We start from the raw sequence: 15167 nt of genomic DNA on the forward strand, positions 1-15167 counted from the left end.
CGAGAGGACGCGATCAGCATCGAGCGCGTGGGTCCTCCCGTGCGCAGGAACGAGGCAGTCGCCTGCGAGGACGGGGCACTCACCGTGATCGAGACCAGGCGCGGCCAAGTCTGGCGTAGATCGCGGCACAACGCTGTCGTATGGGACCTGCGACTGTCGACAAGAGCGCGCACGAGACGAAGATGGCGCGAGAGCGGAACAAAAGGGCGAACGAGCGTGGTGCATGATGCATGAATTCAAGGCGTCGCGCTCTCTCGCGTGCAACGCTTCCGACTCTTTCAAAGCTCGCAAGACTACACCTCTCAAGGTTTGCATCGAGCGAAAAGCGACAAGACAAGAGCACAAAGGCTCGCAGACTTTTTTTTCTTTCACGTGATCGTACAACTTTGCACACCCAACTCAGTACCCTGCATACCCCTGGTTGAATCCTGGCGGCGGCGGGGGAGGAGGAGGGATCCCGCCAGCAGCGTACGCGTTTGCACCTGTCAGGAACTGCGGTGGAGGCGGCGGGATCCCGCCGAACCCAGGAGGTGGCGGCGGCATCGGGACCGCCATGCCCGGTGGCGCACCGTAGCTCGCAGCGAAGCCGGGTGGTGGAGGAGGAGGAGGTTGTTGTTGGAGTGCGCCGGGAAACATGCTCGGAGGCGGAGGTGCCGAAGTCGGGAACGCGTTGTTCTTGCGCGCCTGGGCCGCGAGCAAGCGTTCGGCCGGAGTACCGTGTCGCTCTCCCTTGCCATCCTTCTTGAACGCGTATCCAACCGTGACGGGCTTGTTCATGAGGAACTGCCCGTTCATCGACTCGACCGCGGCATCCGATGCCTCGAATGAGTCGTACGAGACGAATCCAAACCCTTTTGACGCTCCTGTCGTTTGATCGCGCGAGAGCTGTTGTTCGACTCGAGTTAGCAACGTGTCCGGGACGAGCTGATCGTAAGGCAGAAGAACCGCGAACCTTTGCCGGTTGCACGAGAGTACCAAACGCCATGAACGTGTCGTACAGCATGCGCTCGTCGACGTTCGGGTCGAGGTTGCCGACGAACAGGTTTGCGCCAATGTCGAGCTGTTTCCGGTCACTCGATGCCTGGATCGCGGATCACGATGATATTACGCCTCGTCAGTGCTTGCCCGTTCGAGCAGTTTAAGGCAGAAGGTTGACTTACCTTGTTGACTCGGATGGGCTTGCCGTACAACTTGATCTGGTTCATGCACTTGCACGCGTAGTCGGCATCTTCTTCGGTCAGAAACTCGCAAAAGCCGTAACCTTGGTGCGTCATCGAGATGCGGTCCTTGGGCAGGTGAACGTTGACTGGACGAGAGATACGAGTGTCAGCCTGGAGGGGTTTCCAGGGGTCCATGAAGAGCGGGGAATGAGGGAGAGGATACCGCACCGACTGGACCTGCTTGTAGCATAAGTTCCCAGACGAGGGCATCTGTGCATCTCTCGTCGAGGTTACCCTAGAGCCACGGCACCGAAGATGGCAGTCAGTCCCGCCGAGCCGAAGAGGGGAGGAACACGGATCGAGCGAGCGACGCACGAGGTAACAGGTTGCTTCCTGGTTGCGATCTAGAGTAGGTCCGCTTCGATAATCAGCAGTGCGTTCCCTGAGCAAATCGGCAAGCGTAGGGCGCACCTTCATTTGGTTTGCCCGACATGATGACCGTCGACGGCGATGCGAGCGTTGATCAATCCCGAGACTGCGTGAGGACAGCTGCGCGCGCGGTTGTGCTGATCTGACACAGTGATGGGCAGATAGGTGACGTAGCAGGAGGGTACGATCAAACAGGTGCAGGACAGAGTGCGAGAGACATGCATCAACTTCTCTCTCTCATCTCGAACTCTCATCGTTCACTGTCAGCTCGCACGTCGCATTCGATTTCACCATGCCGCGGGAAGCAGACCAATCGTTGAACGAATCGGCGTTCGTGCACCACCTGCTGTCAAAGTCGCTGCGGCTCGACTCGCGCAGCCCGTACGACCTGCGACCGGTCTCGCTCCGATTCAATGACCAGTCCGGATGGGTCGAATGCAGCCTCGGAGACACCAAGTGCGCAAACCCTGCCTGAACCATGCTCATTCGAGAGTCCCTCGCTTACAACCTCTCGCACTCTCGCTCCCTTGCCTCGCTCGCAGAGTCATCGCCCAGGTCTCGGCAGAGATCGTCAAACCCCAAGCTGATCGACCCTACGAAGGCTTCTTGACCCTCAACACGGAGATCAGCCCAATGGCTTCATCGGCGTACGAGGCAGGCAGGTGAGCGTTTTCTCGAATCCATCCAGCTGTAGTACACCTCGAGCAGCTCGATTAATACTAATTCTTACACTTCAGGTCGAGCGAGGAAGAAGTCCTGATGGCGAGGTTACTTGAGAAAGCACTCCGGAGAAGCGAAGCGGTCGACCGCGAAGCCTTGTGTCTCGTCGCAGGCCAGAAAGTACGCATTCTCTCTAGCACCTCGCTTTAGAGATCGACAACTGACAGAGTAGCTCTACAGGTGTGGCACGTGCGAGTGGACGTGCATTTCCTGGACGATTGTGGCAACTTGTTGGACTGCGCTTCGATCGCCGCCATCACTGCACTGCGGCATTTCAGGAAACCGGACGTGACCGTCAACGGAGAAGAAATCATCATTGTACGCCGAGAGAAAAGTCTCAAAAAACGATTAGAAGCTCGATGCTGACGACATGGTCGTCGCGCGTGATACGATAGCATTCCATGACCGAGCGAGTACCAGTACCATTAGCGATCCACCACTCGCCCATCTGTCTCACTTATGCCTTCTTCACCCTGCCTGATTCGACGTGAGTATTCGCCCTCTCGACTAAATACGCGGTCTGTACGAACGATGCTCAACCCCTGCGCACGCCATGTTTCTTTCTCGAACAGATCCGTCTCAGTCCTCGATCCGACACACCAGGAGCAACTCTTGTCAAACTCGCTCTTGACTCTCACGCTCAACGCGCAGTCGGAAATCTGCGTCCTGTCGAAACAAGGCGGACTCCCGATCGATGCGGACGAGATCATGAGGGTTCTCGGGGTTGGAGTAGAACGCGTGAGAGAGTTGGACGGTACGATCAAGAAGGCATTAGAGGATGATGCGAGGAAACGTGTGCGAGAAGTGCGGTAGAAGCTCGAAGGACCGGACTTGTGGGTCGGTGCAACGGCATCCACAGTTTGACGGCTTTTTGAAAGCCCTCACTTTGCATCAGTGCTCGGTTCACGAGCTCACCGGCTGCCGCGAACCATGAGGATTCCAGGTGGGAGAAAAGAGCTCCCCCGCTCTGTGCGGTGAGGAAAAAAGCGCTCAACAGTGGCGGGTCGTCCAAATTCCCCTCGCGGTCTGAACTCAGTTCAGCGAGCTGTTTATGGAACCCAGTAGCACGTCGTGTTCATGTCCAGCTGACCAGCCGTTCAGACAAGAACCGAGCTTGGCTCCGCGAAAGAGAATTCCGCTCGGGCGTTGAGACTGCCCTTCTCCTCGCTACGGTATCACAGATCGGCGTCTTTTACGTGAGCGGCGATTTTACGCGCTGTCCCCGAGAGGCAAGCTTGCGCTATCGGCCCCACACTGCTAATTATTAGCTCGCACGCTGATTCCCCGCTATGTATCCCCGGCCGATCGCAGCTTTCTTTTCCTTACCTTGCTGACGACGAGTGGAGAGAATCGCAGCACGCACAAGCATTCCACTGCTGCGAGCAGACCCAGTCAGTACAGGCGTTGGTGCGTTCAGTTCCAGACCGCTGGCTTCCAGAGTCTGCCAAGACTCTTTCGCGTAATAGCCACTGACAGCTGAAATTGGCTCACGCGCTCACGATCGCTCACAGAGTCTGTACCCCTACAGTCGAGTCCGATCAGTTTTGCGCATTCTCCATCACTTTCAACTCGGCTCGCACCCACCACACACACACAGACGACTTCATCGCTACTAGCGCCTGTCCACACGTCATGGCATCAGCCGTCATCCGGGCCATGTCGTTCGGGGCATTGTCTTCCTCCTCGTCCGACGACCACCGCACGTCGAGAGGCTCAGATTCGGATCCAGGAGGAGGTCCCAGATCGCGATCGTCGTCCCGCACCCGCAACAGCTCGTCCTTCTCGCGTACGCTCTCTCGAGAATCCACCCTCGAGCTCGACGACAGTCTCGGACTCGAGAGGAGCCTTAGCCGGCTCAGTCTCGTCAGTTCGGGCGGACATGTGCCTGGAGGCGGCATCCTCATCAAGTGAGCACTCGTTCCTCTATCTCTGTTCGGTCTCGTAAGACATTGCGACGAGCTGCGGGAGGAAGCGAGTCGAGTCATCCTGTACCACTCGCAGCATGCTGACCGCTATCGCCTTCTTGCCCCACTTCCGGTCTACACCGCATTCACTCACCTGCGCCAAACAGTCCACCCAACACGAACCGGGCAGGATCGTACGAAACAGAGCCGAATCATGCAACCTCACCTCCGAACCCGATCGCAACAAGTCTCCCTATACCCTCGAACGGTGATCCTCAGCGCCCCGCTCGACCCATTCGAACCCATTCGTCAGCATCGACCTGTTCGGTGAACGAGCCCCTCACGCCGTCGTCTCCCGCTCCGCCCGTGACGCTCGCTTCGGACCACTCTGCGATGCCACACGTCGAGCGACAGTCGTCCGAACGGAAACCCAAGATCAAGTTCGCCCCGTTGCCCCAGATCCGGCCGAGGAGTTACTCGACCGGACGCAACGTGTGGGCCGAGTATGGCGAAGATGGCAGCGGGCACGGGGACGAATACGGCGACGAGTATACGCTCGACGATCAAGGCATTGATACACGCGGAGGACTCGGTGGCCGACATTTGGTCCGCCGAGAAGACGGATACCAGTACGCTCGAGATTCGGACGAGTACGACGAGGAGTACGACCGTGAGGGTAGAGATGCGAGACGGCAATCGTGGACCGATACGCTTGGGATGGGAGCGGTTTGGGGTCTCGCGAACTCGAAGCGCGACAAAGCTCGGGAAATCGACGAAGACGCCGTCAGTCTCGGTAGCTCGGCCGGGAACGCTTCAGATCACGGGTTGAGCTCGTCAGGAGGGAAAGAGAAAGACCTCGGCGGCGTGGGCAAGATTCTCAAACCGTTCCTGTTTGGCAGGAAGAAATCGACTCCGAAGAAGCCTGTGACTGCGGACGACGACGGCACGAACCTCGCTCGTTGGACGTCTCGCGATTCTCAGGTCTCGAGGAAATCGATCTCGGAAGATACGCCAGGCCCTCCTACGCCAACAAACCAAGGGACGAAACCGAAAGGAACGACTGGAATCCCGATGCGCAAAGCGTCCACCTGGGATTCGACCGGTTCGGCAGGATCAAAAAATTCGAACCGAACAGCGAAACGTGGTAACGAGGACAAGGACAAGAACCGACGCGTTCAGCACACTCCATCGGCGTCTTCCTCGCTACCGCGTGATCCTTCGACGCCCCAGATCATCTACTACGCTTCACCGAACCGTGCGAGTCGACCCACGCGCAGAGCCCAGTATCCTCCAGTCGCGCAGCGGTCTCGAACCGCTCCGCAATCGATTCGTAAGAGTAAAGTTGAAGAACCCGAGTTCTCGGAATGGGGCTCGGTCGGCAGTGTCGGCAGTGTTTCGAGTCGCGGCAAGAGTACAGCCGACGAGGATGACGACGGTAGTGGAATGGCGTGGATTCGACGCAGGCGGCAAGAGCGAGAGGAGAAGGAGCGAAGAGAAGCGGAACTTGCTCGAGCTTCAGCGGATCCGACCCAATCCAAGTCCGACGACAGCGTCAATCCTGCACTCGATATCAACGGCGACGAAGATGGCAAGGAGAACGAGGTGGTCTCGCGAGCGATTGCACGGAACCCGCGGCGACAGAGCACGATCGACTCGACATTCTCAATCAGTTCTTCCGCTTCGACGATCAAACCCGCGAGTCCGAAAATCATGAGTGGTCTGAGTCTCTCGCGACCGTCTGAAGCGCTTGGACCCGACGATGTCGAAATTGCGGACGATGACGCGAGCGACTTGGGTTCCGATGAAAACGAGCTGGAGGAAGAAGAGAATGTCGTGTCAGAGGACGACAGCGAACCAGACGAGCAAGACGAAGAGGACGAAGATGAGGAGGCTGATGTCGAGAAGGAGGAGGACGATGATGACCTCGACGCGGAAGAACTCGCTCGCGAGGAAGCTTTGGCCGACGCTGCGCGCAAGACGGCAAGAGGCGCAGGTAAGCAATTGATCGCCCAGGATGGGGGCATCACGAGACTGACAGACCGCCTTTGTGCAGGTGCCGAATTGTACCACTCGACGAAACACGAAAGCAGGATTCACGTCGTCGACACGAAGCGTTGATCCACGCTGCCGCTCAAGCGCAATGACAGTCTCGCTTCGCCCGTTGTCTGCGCTTGGCGCAATCGAACGAGTCTCGATCTTCCGTACTCCCCTTTCCTGTTCCCTCTGTTGTCTCTATTAGCTGTTCGACTAGTTACTTCCTTTTTCGTCTTTCAACCGCACAAAACTCGTGCAATTTTCAGGTGGTCTCCCTTGCACATGAACGAATACTCCACCATTGCGTTGCGTGCCAGTGTAGTAAATATGGTTCGAACCTTGAGTGGCAGTTGCTCACATACGGCTTTTCAATAGTCTCCCCCACAATTATGAATCATCGGCCTCGAAATCCGGCGGACAGCGACGGTCTGTGTTTCCTTCCCACGATCTGCTCGCGACGCAGAGCTACACTGCACCTATCTGCCAGCGGCATGTCACAACAGAAGGTCGTCGTGATCACCGGGAGCTCCGAGGGTGGTATCGGGTGAGGATTGGTTGTTCTTCGGGTGGTGTGCCGGCGATCTCTTCTTTCTCGCGCGGAGGACGCTCAAGACGATTGGCGGACGACCATCGATCTAGAATACATTGTACACAGCTTGTGAATCAGTAGGCAAACAGCACAGTCGCAGCGACAGGAACTGATTCTTTCTTCGTTCCGAACCCCTGTTTCGCGGCACGACCTTTTCCACGAAACAGATACGCATTATGTCAGGAGTTCGCCAGCAAGGGCTGTATCGTGTACGCCACCGCTCGTCGACTCGCATCGATCGAGTCGTTGCCTGATTCGGTACACAAAATCGCCCTCGACGTCCTTTCGCTCGAGTCGTGCGAGCGCGCGATTCGCCAGGTGATCGACGAGCAGGGAAGGATCGATGTTCTCGTGAACAATGCCGGTGCAGGAGGGACGGGCGCGCTGCTCGATGCCGACCTCGAATCGGATGAGGGTGCGAAAGCTACCGTAAGCTTCCTTTCGAATGCCCCTATTTCAGGAGCCGCATTGACCCTCCGTATCGACGATCTCAGTTCGAGACGAACGTCTGGGCTCCAATGCGAATGTGCAAGCTCGTGGTACCGCACATGGTTGAGAAGCGTTCAGGCCTCGTGATCAACGTGGGTTCAATCGTCGGTGAGACACACATAGCAGCTCTTCGATCACGTGATACGAGCGTGTAGCTGACTCGAGCTCAATCCTGTCAGGCAATATCGCCACGCCTTGGAGTGGGATCTACTGCGCTTCCAAGGCGGCGCTGCACTCGCTTACGGAAACGCTGAGAATGGAATGTGCCGGGTTCGGCGTCAAGGTTTTCCTCGTTGCGCCAGGTACCCGACTAGCCCGCCTTCAGACTATTCCAAAGCTGCACCTGATGCATGTACATGGAAACAGGTGCAATTACAAGTCAGTTTGGCAAGAAGCAACTGGGAAGTTTCAAAATGCCCGAGGGTAGGCAGCACTGTTCCTGTCTAGGACAACGCGTGAAGCTCATCTGTGTCTCGACTCCGCAGATACGCTCTACCGAGACGTCGCCGACCAAATTGCAAAACGAGCAGAAATCTCGCAAAGGCCCGGTGAGTTGCGTTTCTTGAGTACCTTCCCCCCTCCCGCGAGACGCTCATGATATGAGAATGTACCACAGACCATTCTATTCCCGCCAAAGTCCTCGCCTCCGGAATCGTCTCCCGAGCGCTTCGTTCAAAGCCCGCAAGATACTTTTCAGCTGGCGGAATGAGCTGGACCTTCTGGTTCCTAGAAAGGATTCCGAGGCCCATCGTCTGGTTCCTCCTGAGTCGTCAATCTGGCGCTTGCAAAGTGGGCCAAGCTGGTTCAGGGAAAAAGGTCCAGTGAGCTTTGTTGCTTCGGCCAATTTTTCCTCTATGGTGCTCGACGCCTCTGTATCTGTTCTTTCCGAATCTGTCTGTACCCCTTATATGCCACCGTCTGTCAGTGAAAGAAGATTCCACAAGCCTAGCGCCAGTACAAAAACGCCTGCGCGTGTTACCGTCCTTGCTCAAGCGGTCAGATTGATGCAAGGGTCTGAGCATTGAAATAGCGTTCAATAATCTGCGTCACCGCATTACGAACCCGGGAGCGGGACATGCTGCAAAGCACATTCACGTCCTCCCTCACCGTGAAGATTTAGCCGAACATCACAACGGAGGTGTTGGGCTGTCACCGCGGAAAAGAGACGCCGAGGTCGAACTCGTCTCGGGCGTGATTCACCTGGGCGACGCATCTACCAGCGACAACTCCGTTCTGGCGCGACCTCGGTTAATGGGATGGAGGGCAGCGCATAACCTCCATTGTGATGTTTGGCTAAATCCTCAAGGTTAGGGAGGACGTGGACGGGCTTCGCAGCATGTCCAATTTCCAGATTGGTGATGCGGTGCCACAGGGTCTTGATCGGTATCTCCTGCTCAGGAGCCTGCATTAACCTGGCCGCTTGAGCGAGAACGGCGTTGGCGAGAACGGCAATAGCGAGGTTGCACCTAGCTCGAGGGGATCTTCGCCTTGATGGATTCTACCGCTTTGCCCGCCTCGAGCCTGGCCTGCTTGTAACAGGCTTCAAAAGCGTCGAGGACTGCTTCCTTGTGGGTCAATGGACGAGGATCTCCAGGACGGGCAGCGGCTGGGACTTCCGAAATGGTGCGCTGAAGGTGTGGGACAGGGCCGTCGGGCAACATAAGGCTGTACACACTATACTGTACGTACTGTACTGTACTGTACTGTGCTGTGCACCAGAGGCCCAGGCAATTATGACGTGTGAGGCTGTGTTAAGATTGGCGGGAGGAAGCTAGGCGAGACACTGGACAGCCCACGCCCAACTGCGGAATCGATGACGCACGGCGGTGATCGACGGCAATTCGCCCGGTCAAAATGCGACAACAGGCGCTCTCATTCCATTCCCTTGCACTTCAACCGCGAACCTCGAGAGCTACATCACTCTCGTCAACTCCTATCTATCACTGAATTCAAAACAGCATGGTCTCTTCTCGTGCCATCAAGCTCTCTCTGGGCCCCCTCTTGCTGTTGTCGACTCTCGCATCGATCGTCACACTAGCCATCGCCGCCTCGCTCGAGAGCCACTGGCGGGATGTTGGATTCCCTAACAAGAGCTACCGCGACAGGGAGCGCATCCTGCTTGCCGCGTCAATCTGGTCGATTGTTGTTTCCAGTAAGCATCTTCCACTTTCGCTTCCTCGCTGTCAGCAGATGCCCTTACCACAGCATGAGGAACAGTCTATGGCTTGATTGGAACACTCGTGTTTACTGGATCTGCTGCTTTCGGCATCGTGTTCCACCTCGTCGCATTCGCGGTCGCATTCGTGAGTGTTTGACGCTCTACCGCTTGTGGGGTCAAAGCCTCACATTTTGCACGTCGACAGATCCTGTACATCATTGGAGCTTCCTCACTCACGGCTCTCACCGACAAGATCAACTGCGGCAACGTCGTTTGGTCGCGATGCAACGTGACCAAGGGACTGGTCGCAATTTCCTGGATCGAGACCATCTTCGTCTTCATCATCCTCTTGTACACCATCGTCCTCGGCATCCTTGCTGCCCGCTCTGGACCCGTTGCACTCAAACGCGCCGCTCTCTCCGACGCCTAAATCCCTTCCCTCGACAGTCCAAAGTCGTCTTACATACCTTCGTAGTTCTCGCTAAATATATCACCTACCGTAGTACCATCCTAATACAATTTGACATTTCTTGCACGCTTGTGAAAGCTCCCCATTGCTCTCTCCTTGATTTTTTCATTGGTACTTAACGTATGCGAAGGGGAATCTAGCATCAATCTGTCTGGAACATACAGCAAGTTATGAAAGAGGTACTAAGGCAAAAATCACTTTTCCAATTGACTTTGTCCAGCGATAAAGAACGAAAGTAGCATGCAACTGGTCACTCCTGAATCTCACAGGTCTTCGCGTCATGCTCAGATGCCTTCTTGTCATTCTCCTTGGTCTCTTTCTTCGTATCCTTGTGCTTCTCCGCCGTTTTCGCCGCCGTCGCGTTGGACGCAGTTGACGCTTCTTCCTCCGCCTCCACGGCGCCCGCTTTGATCCGGAACAAACCTAGGTCGTTCTCGGTCTTCTCGTGCACGATGGTCAATCGTGAGAGCTCTTGCATGAAATCCTCGAGCAGCGCATTCTTGTGAGAACGCTTCTTGCGTCCCAGATCCTGTTCCGGGGCGAAAGGGAAAAAAAAAAACAAAAAAAAACATCGCGTGAGCCAAATCGTGGAATTTGGCTGAAGAAGGAAGATACTCACAGCGAGCCAAGGAATGCGATTCAAGACAAAGTCTGTAGCGAATTGCGACATTCGTGAGTTATAGAACTGATGGTCGCAATCGCGGACTGTGCCAGTACTCACAAACAAAGGCGATGATGACGGAGATACCGACCGAGTATCCCCAGATCCTACAGAGCGTCACGATGTTGACCCATCCTCCGTGGCGCGCGGCGGGACCAGAAAGCCATCCGAGCGCAGCGAATACTGTAGATACGCGAGATAATTGTCAGACCGCATTCCCCTTGAGTATGAACGCAGGTGCAGCGTACCCGTTGCGAGAATGTCAACGCCCAAGACGGCTCCGACGAGTTGCCAAGAGGGAAGCGAAACTTTCCCAGAGTCCTGTAGAACCGAGGAGGTGAGCGAGAGCTGGTGAATTCTGAATGGGGAGGCAGTCTCACAGGAGCCGTATCAACTAAGGGACAAAGCATAAATTGGCGTCAGCAGGCTGCCTCCGCTTGCAATAGTTCCCAGGCGCGCTCACCTCGAGTGATCAGAATCAGCCAGGACTCGGTCAGGGCAACCTCGAGGAACAAGACTTCCTGGATCGAGCCATAATTCTGAATGATACCTCCTACACCGTCGTGCGAGATGAAGAGGGTGCCGCGAACGATCCAGGTACCGGCTGCGAGCAATGCACCAAGAATAGTCGAAACGATCCAGATTTTCGGTAGCTGCCATTCGACAGGCTTGCGGCTAGATTGAGCGTTGTCGTAAGCAATAGCAATGGTTGCAACGTCGGCAAAGATGGCCAGAAAGACGACAAGGTCGACGCGGATGGTCTCGCTGAGAAAGGGCGGCGAAATGTGTTAGTGCGTCCTTGTACACGGCTCCGACGATACACGGTCGCGCTCACTTGAGAATAAGCATCGATAGAAGCAGGTAGATTTCGAGGTGCAGACAGAGAGCGATGCGATAGACGATGTATGAGCGCATCCGATGGAAGATCTCGCGTGAGACTTTGACGGCAGTGATGATGGTCGAAAGTCCTTCGTCAAGGAAGACGATATCGGCGGCGGATTGAGCTGCGGATGATGCGCCTTCGACAGCGATACCACAGTCTGCCTTCTTCCTGTGACGCTCGAGAGGAAATATGATTAGTGTCTGCGTACACCCGAACAAGTTTGGATGAATACGCACAATGCTGGAGCATCGTTCACACCATCTGAAAGAGACAAGTTGTCAGCGTTGAGCAACAGGCACGGACCTCTGTTGGGACTCACCTCCGGTCATAGCAACGAGATGGCCTCGCAACTTGAGCATTTCGACGACCTGGTACTTGTGCTCAGGGAAGACTTCGGCAAAACCATCGGCAGCCTCAAGGAAATCGGTGATCTCGGCTCCAGTCATGCCACCACCAAGCAGTCGCTCCGAATCGTAAACCTTGTCGCCGAGCGCGAGCTGACGGCAAGTCTCTTTTGCGATTGCGACTGCATCACCCGTCAGCATTTTGATCGAGATACCGAGATCTTGAGCTTCGCGAATGGTCGGTGGCGTGTCATGCCGAGGCGGGTCTGAGCGAGCAGAACTCTGGTCAGTTTTGGTAACGAGAGCGAAAGAGGTCAAGGTGCACAAGCATACCTGACATGGAGATGAGGCCCAAGAGCTCCCATTCCTTGCCTTCTTCCTTGATAGCGACTCCGAGCGAACGGAAACCCCTGCTTGCAAGTACCTGCGTCTGGGCCCGGTAGTCGCTCGCAACCTGCTTGTCGAACTGGCGCAGTCGCAGGATCGCGTTCGGCGCACCTTTCGCGCAAGTATACTTCTTGCCCTCGGCGTCTTCAACTTCAGCCGTGATCCGCTTCGAGACGGGATCGAACGGAGAGAACTTGTGCGTTTTCCAGCCTCGTCGCAGGATCTCTTGCGCTTTGGGGTAATCTTTGAGAGAGGTGATCGTAACTTTATCGATAGGGTCAAGAGCTTTGATGTTCTAAGGGTGAGAAAGCGCAAACGTCAGTCGAAAAAGCGCCTGCGGATGGTCAGGCGGAGAAAGGGAGGGCGCACGTGGGAGGAACTGAGTGCAGCAACAGCCATAAGCCAGTTCGCATCGACTCCCTCGGAGACGAAAGGATCATTCAAGGAAAGCTTGTTGGCAGTGAGAGTTCCGGTCTTGTCCGAGCAGAGCACGTCGACTCCCGCAAGCGATTCGATCGCTGTGAGCTTCTGCACGATCGCTTTGCGTCTCGCGAGGTAAGCGGCACCAACTGCCATCGTAGTGGTTGTGACACACGGCAATCCGACTGGAACTCCGATAATAAGGAAGATGAGGGCATAAACGAGCAGATTCTGCGTTTTTGACGTCCGGTCAGCACGCCATCTGGGTCCATGCATAGCTTCTGTAGTCTCACATTTTGCTTAGGATTGGCGATGCCGACAGAGCGGAAGAAACCGCCGATGAGCATGGCGAGAATAAAGAAGACGACGAGTACAAGCAACGCTGTGCCAATGCCGTTGAGAACCTGCTTGAAGTGCCCTTCATCGTGAGAGCCGGTGACGAGGGAAGCCGTCTTGCCAACGAAAGATTGACGCGCATTTGCGGTCACAATGCCGATGAATTTGCCACGCTTGACGCCGCAGGTATAGTACGCCGTATCTCCGAGGAATTTGTCGACAGGCAATGACTCGCCGGTGATTGCTCTGCATCCGTAGATCGAAGATGTCAGCACGAGAGCCCAATCTGAAGTGGAAATAATGGGAAACGCACGATTGATCGACAGCGCCAACGCTGGAGCCCTTGATGTCCCTCGCTCGTTTGCCTTTAGCAGTCTCTTCCTCGTCATCATCGCCATCGTCGTCAGCACTCTTCTTTGACGTTTTGAGCTTCTGGATCTGGTCGAGGCGGTCATAGATGTCTTTGTTGTCGCGGTCCGCATAGTTGGCGATGATTTTGGCGTCAGCAGGAATAACGGTCGCCTCCTCCATGACTACGATGTCGCCGGGAACGACGTCTCGAGCTTCAATCTCGCGTTCCTGGCCATCGCGAATGACTGTCGCGCGCAAGGCGATTCCGGCCTTGAGCTGGGCGACGATATCGCCGGCTTGTTTCTCTCTGTACAGCCACACATCAGTACGAGAACGGACAAGGAAGAAGTGCGAGAGACCCACTGATACCATCCGACGAAAGCGTTGAGCATGAGGATTCCAATCTAGCGAGCTCGAGCGAGTTAGCATGGGAAGAGGTTCAGAGCGGGACATGTTCCAAGCTCACGATTACACCGAAATCAATCCAGTCACGAAGACCGGCAGCAAGGATGACTGCGACCTCCATTACGTACAAGATCGGTCCACGGAAATAGCCGATGAACTTGACGATCTGATTCTCATGGGGACTGTGCACGAACTAAGCCCTCAGTTCACGGCCTGGACTAGGGTCTATGACTGCAAAAGACTCACCTCTCGAGTTCGTTGTAGCCATATTGGGCACGGCGTTTCTCGACTTCGCCCTCGTCAAGTCCGCGCGCGATATCGGTTTGAAGCTGGTCTTGCGGCACCTACATACGCTCGTTTTCGTGGTCAGCAACTGACTGGCGCCTCGCAATCTGTGAGGCCGTTGTGACTCGCCTTGCGCTCCTGGGAGCCTTTCACGGCGACTTTTTTCCACGGAGCGTACCAGAGACGCTTCTCGTGGTGAACATCCTCTTCCTCCTCGCTGTCTCCGCCTCGCTTCGACTTTTCAGCCTCGTACGCAACGTACTGAAGAAGCTGCTCATACTCGTCGCCGTGGAATTGAGGGCCTTACCAGGTATGGACGTTCCTCAGGTGTAAGCTCGTGGCTGCCGATCGTGGACAGACGAAAGCGGCTTACCTTTCTCTCGCTCGACGGCCGTATCGTTCGACTCGACGTCGTCGTCCTTGGGGTTTTTTCTGCGACGCAGTCCCATCGTGCTTTGAAGCTCAGCTCAGTTGGCGGCGTGCGAAAGGCGTAAAGCTAGGACGACGCTCGGGATGCAAAGATCCGACGTAGTATGGACTACGAAAGCAAGACCCACGAACGGAAGAGCAGCAGATGCAGGGCTCAGAAGCAACTGGACAGCTTCGGCTTGGATTGTCAAATTTGCTCAATGATTTGACGTGCGTAATCTGATAGAGAAGGTGCCAAAATTGGCCTTTGCGATGGAGTTCGGAACGGGAACACAGCTCGCGGTAGCTGCGCACGAGCGGCGACGTGTTCGCGAGCGTCTGCGCGGTGTTATCCAGCCTCAATAAGATATTTCACATTGCCCGAGTCTCGCTGCCGTTGAGGGAGATAATCCTGTGCCGACGCCGAGTTCGGTTGCTGCCGAATGGAGATACTTTCTCGCAAGTCAAATGGAGCCCACATGGCTAATTCCAGACAACGTCATGCGTGTGACTGCTATCGGCGGATGTCGAGATTGTCGTCTGGGTGCTGCGAGCCTCGTCGACGTCTCGTCTGAGGCATAGTTCGCCGGTCGGGTCGTTGGGTCGTCACTCGGACCAGCAACTTTGTACAGGCATGCGGAATGTCGTATCTCGAATCATGATGATAACGTGGATTGTTGCAAGTTGAGTGAAGGGAGAGGCGCCGGGTTCTGATGACGATCCGATCCAGCTTGC

At 55.7% G+C, this 15167-nt stretch overlaps 6 protein-coding genes across 6 annotated transcripts; 4 read left to right on the forward strand and 2 right to left on the reverse strand.

The window, feature by feature from the left end:
* Positions 1 to 399: 399 nt before the first annotated feature.
* JCM15063_001552 (splicing factor 3B subunit 4) lies at positions 400 to 1653 on the reverse strand (the record flags this gene model as incomplete). The annotated part of the gene is made up of 6 exons (XM_076677815.1): positions 400 to 885; positions 953 to 1081; positions 1161 to 1306; positions 1389 to 1455; positions 1536 to 1564; positions 1632 to 1653. The coding sequence occupies 6 exons, from the start codon at positions 1651 to 1653 to the stop codon at positions 400 to 402; spliced, it is 879 nt and encodes a 292-aa protein (XP_076535139.1).
* Positions 1654 to 1881: 228 nt separating this feature from the next.
* On the forward strand, positions 1882 to 3122 carry JCM15063_001553 (exosome complex component RRP45; the record flags this gene model as incomplete). The annotated part of the gene is made up of 6 exons (XM_076677816.1): positions 1882 to 2045; positions 2132 to 2251; positions 2327 to 2429; positions 2490 to 2627; positions 2705 to 2796; positions 2882 to 3122. 6 exons carry the CDS (start codon positions 1882 to 1884, stop codon positions 3120 to 3122), a joined length of 858 nt encoding a protein of 285 aa, XP_076535140.1.
* An 819-nt stretch (positions 3123 to 3941) lies between these two features.
* Positions 3942 to 6331, forward strand: JCM15063_001554 (uncharacterized protein; the record flags this gene model as incomplete). Its single annotated transcript, XM_076677817.1, has 3 exons — positions 3942 to 4216; positions 4381 to 6206; positions 6267 to 6331. 3 exons carry the CDS (start codon positions 3942 to 3944, stop codon positions 6329 to 6331), a joined length of 2166 nt encoding a protein of 721 aa, XP_076535141.1.
* A 407-nt stretch (positions 6332 to 6738) lies between these two features.
* Positions 6739 to 8150, forward strand: JCM15063_001555 (SDR family oxidoreductase; the record flags this gene model as incomplete). The annotated part of the gene is made up of 7 exons (XM_076677818.1): positions 6739 to 6791; positions 7004 to 7265; positions 7331 to 7433; positions 7505 to 7627; positions 7692 to 7748; positions 7811 to 7873; positions 7942 to 8150. 7 exons carry the CDS (start codon positions 6739 to 6741, stop codon positions 8148 to 8150), a joined length of 870 nt encoding a protein of 289 aa, XP_076535142.1.
* A 1134-nt stretch (positions 8151 to 9284) lies between these two features.
* On the forward strand, positions 9285 to 9913 carry JCM15063_001556 (uncharacterized protein; the record flags this gene model as incomplete). Its single annotated transcript, XM_076677819.1, has 3 exons — positions 9285 to 9477; positions 9543 to 9628; positions 9689 to 9913. 3 exons carry the CDS (start codon positions 9285 to 9287, stop codon positions 9911 to 9913), a joined length of 504 nt encoding a protein of 167 aa, XP_076535143.1.
* A 289-nt stretch (positions 9914 to 10202) lies between these two features.
* On the reverse strand, positions 10203 to 14473 carry JCM15063_001557 (plasma-membrane proton-efflux P-type ATPase; the record flags this gene model as incomplete). Its single annotated transcript, XM_076677820.1, has 18 exons — positions 10203 to 10481; positions 10572 to 10603; positions 10674 to 10796; positions 10862 to 10934; positions 10994 to 11007; positions 11077 to 11378; positions 11449 to 11664; positions 11733 to 11757; positions 11816 to 12106; positions 12174 to 12522; positions 12597 to 12878; positions 12941 to 13229; positions 13297 to 13641; positions 13698 to 13738; positions 13801 to 13921; positions 13986 to 14083; positions 14178 to 14326; positions 14398 to 14473. 18 exons carry the CDS (start codon positions 14471 to 14473, stop codon positions 10203 to 10205), a joined length of 3105 nt encoding a protein of 1034 aa, XP_076535144.1.
* Positions 14474 to 15167: the final 694 nt, after the last annotated feature.

This window comes from Sporobolomyces koalae (assembly GCF_050403365.1).
Source record: "Sporobolomyces koalae JCM15063 DNA, S_koalae_JCM15063T_v1_ctg10, whole genome shotgun sequence".
NCBI classification, from domain to species: Eukaryota; Fungi; Basidiomycota; class Microbotryomycetes; order Sporidiobolales; family Sporidiobolaceae; genus Sporobolomyces; species Sporobolomyces koalae.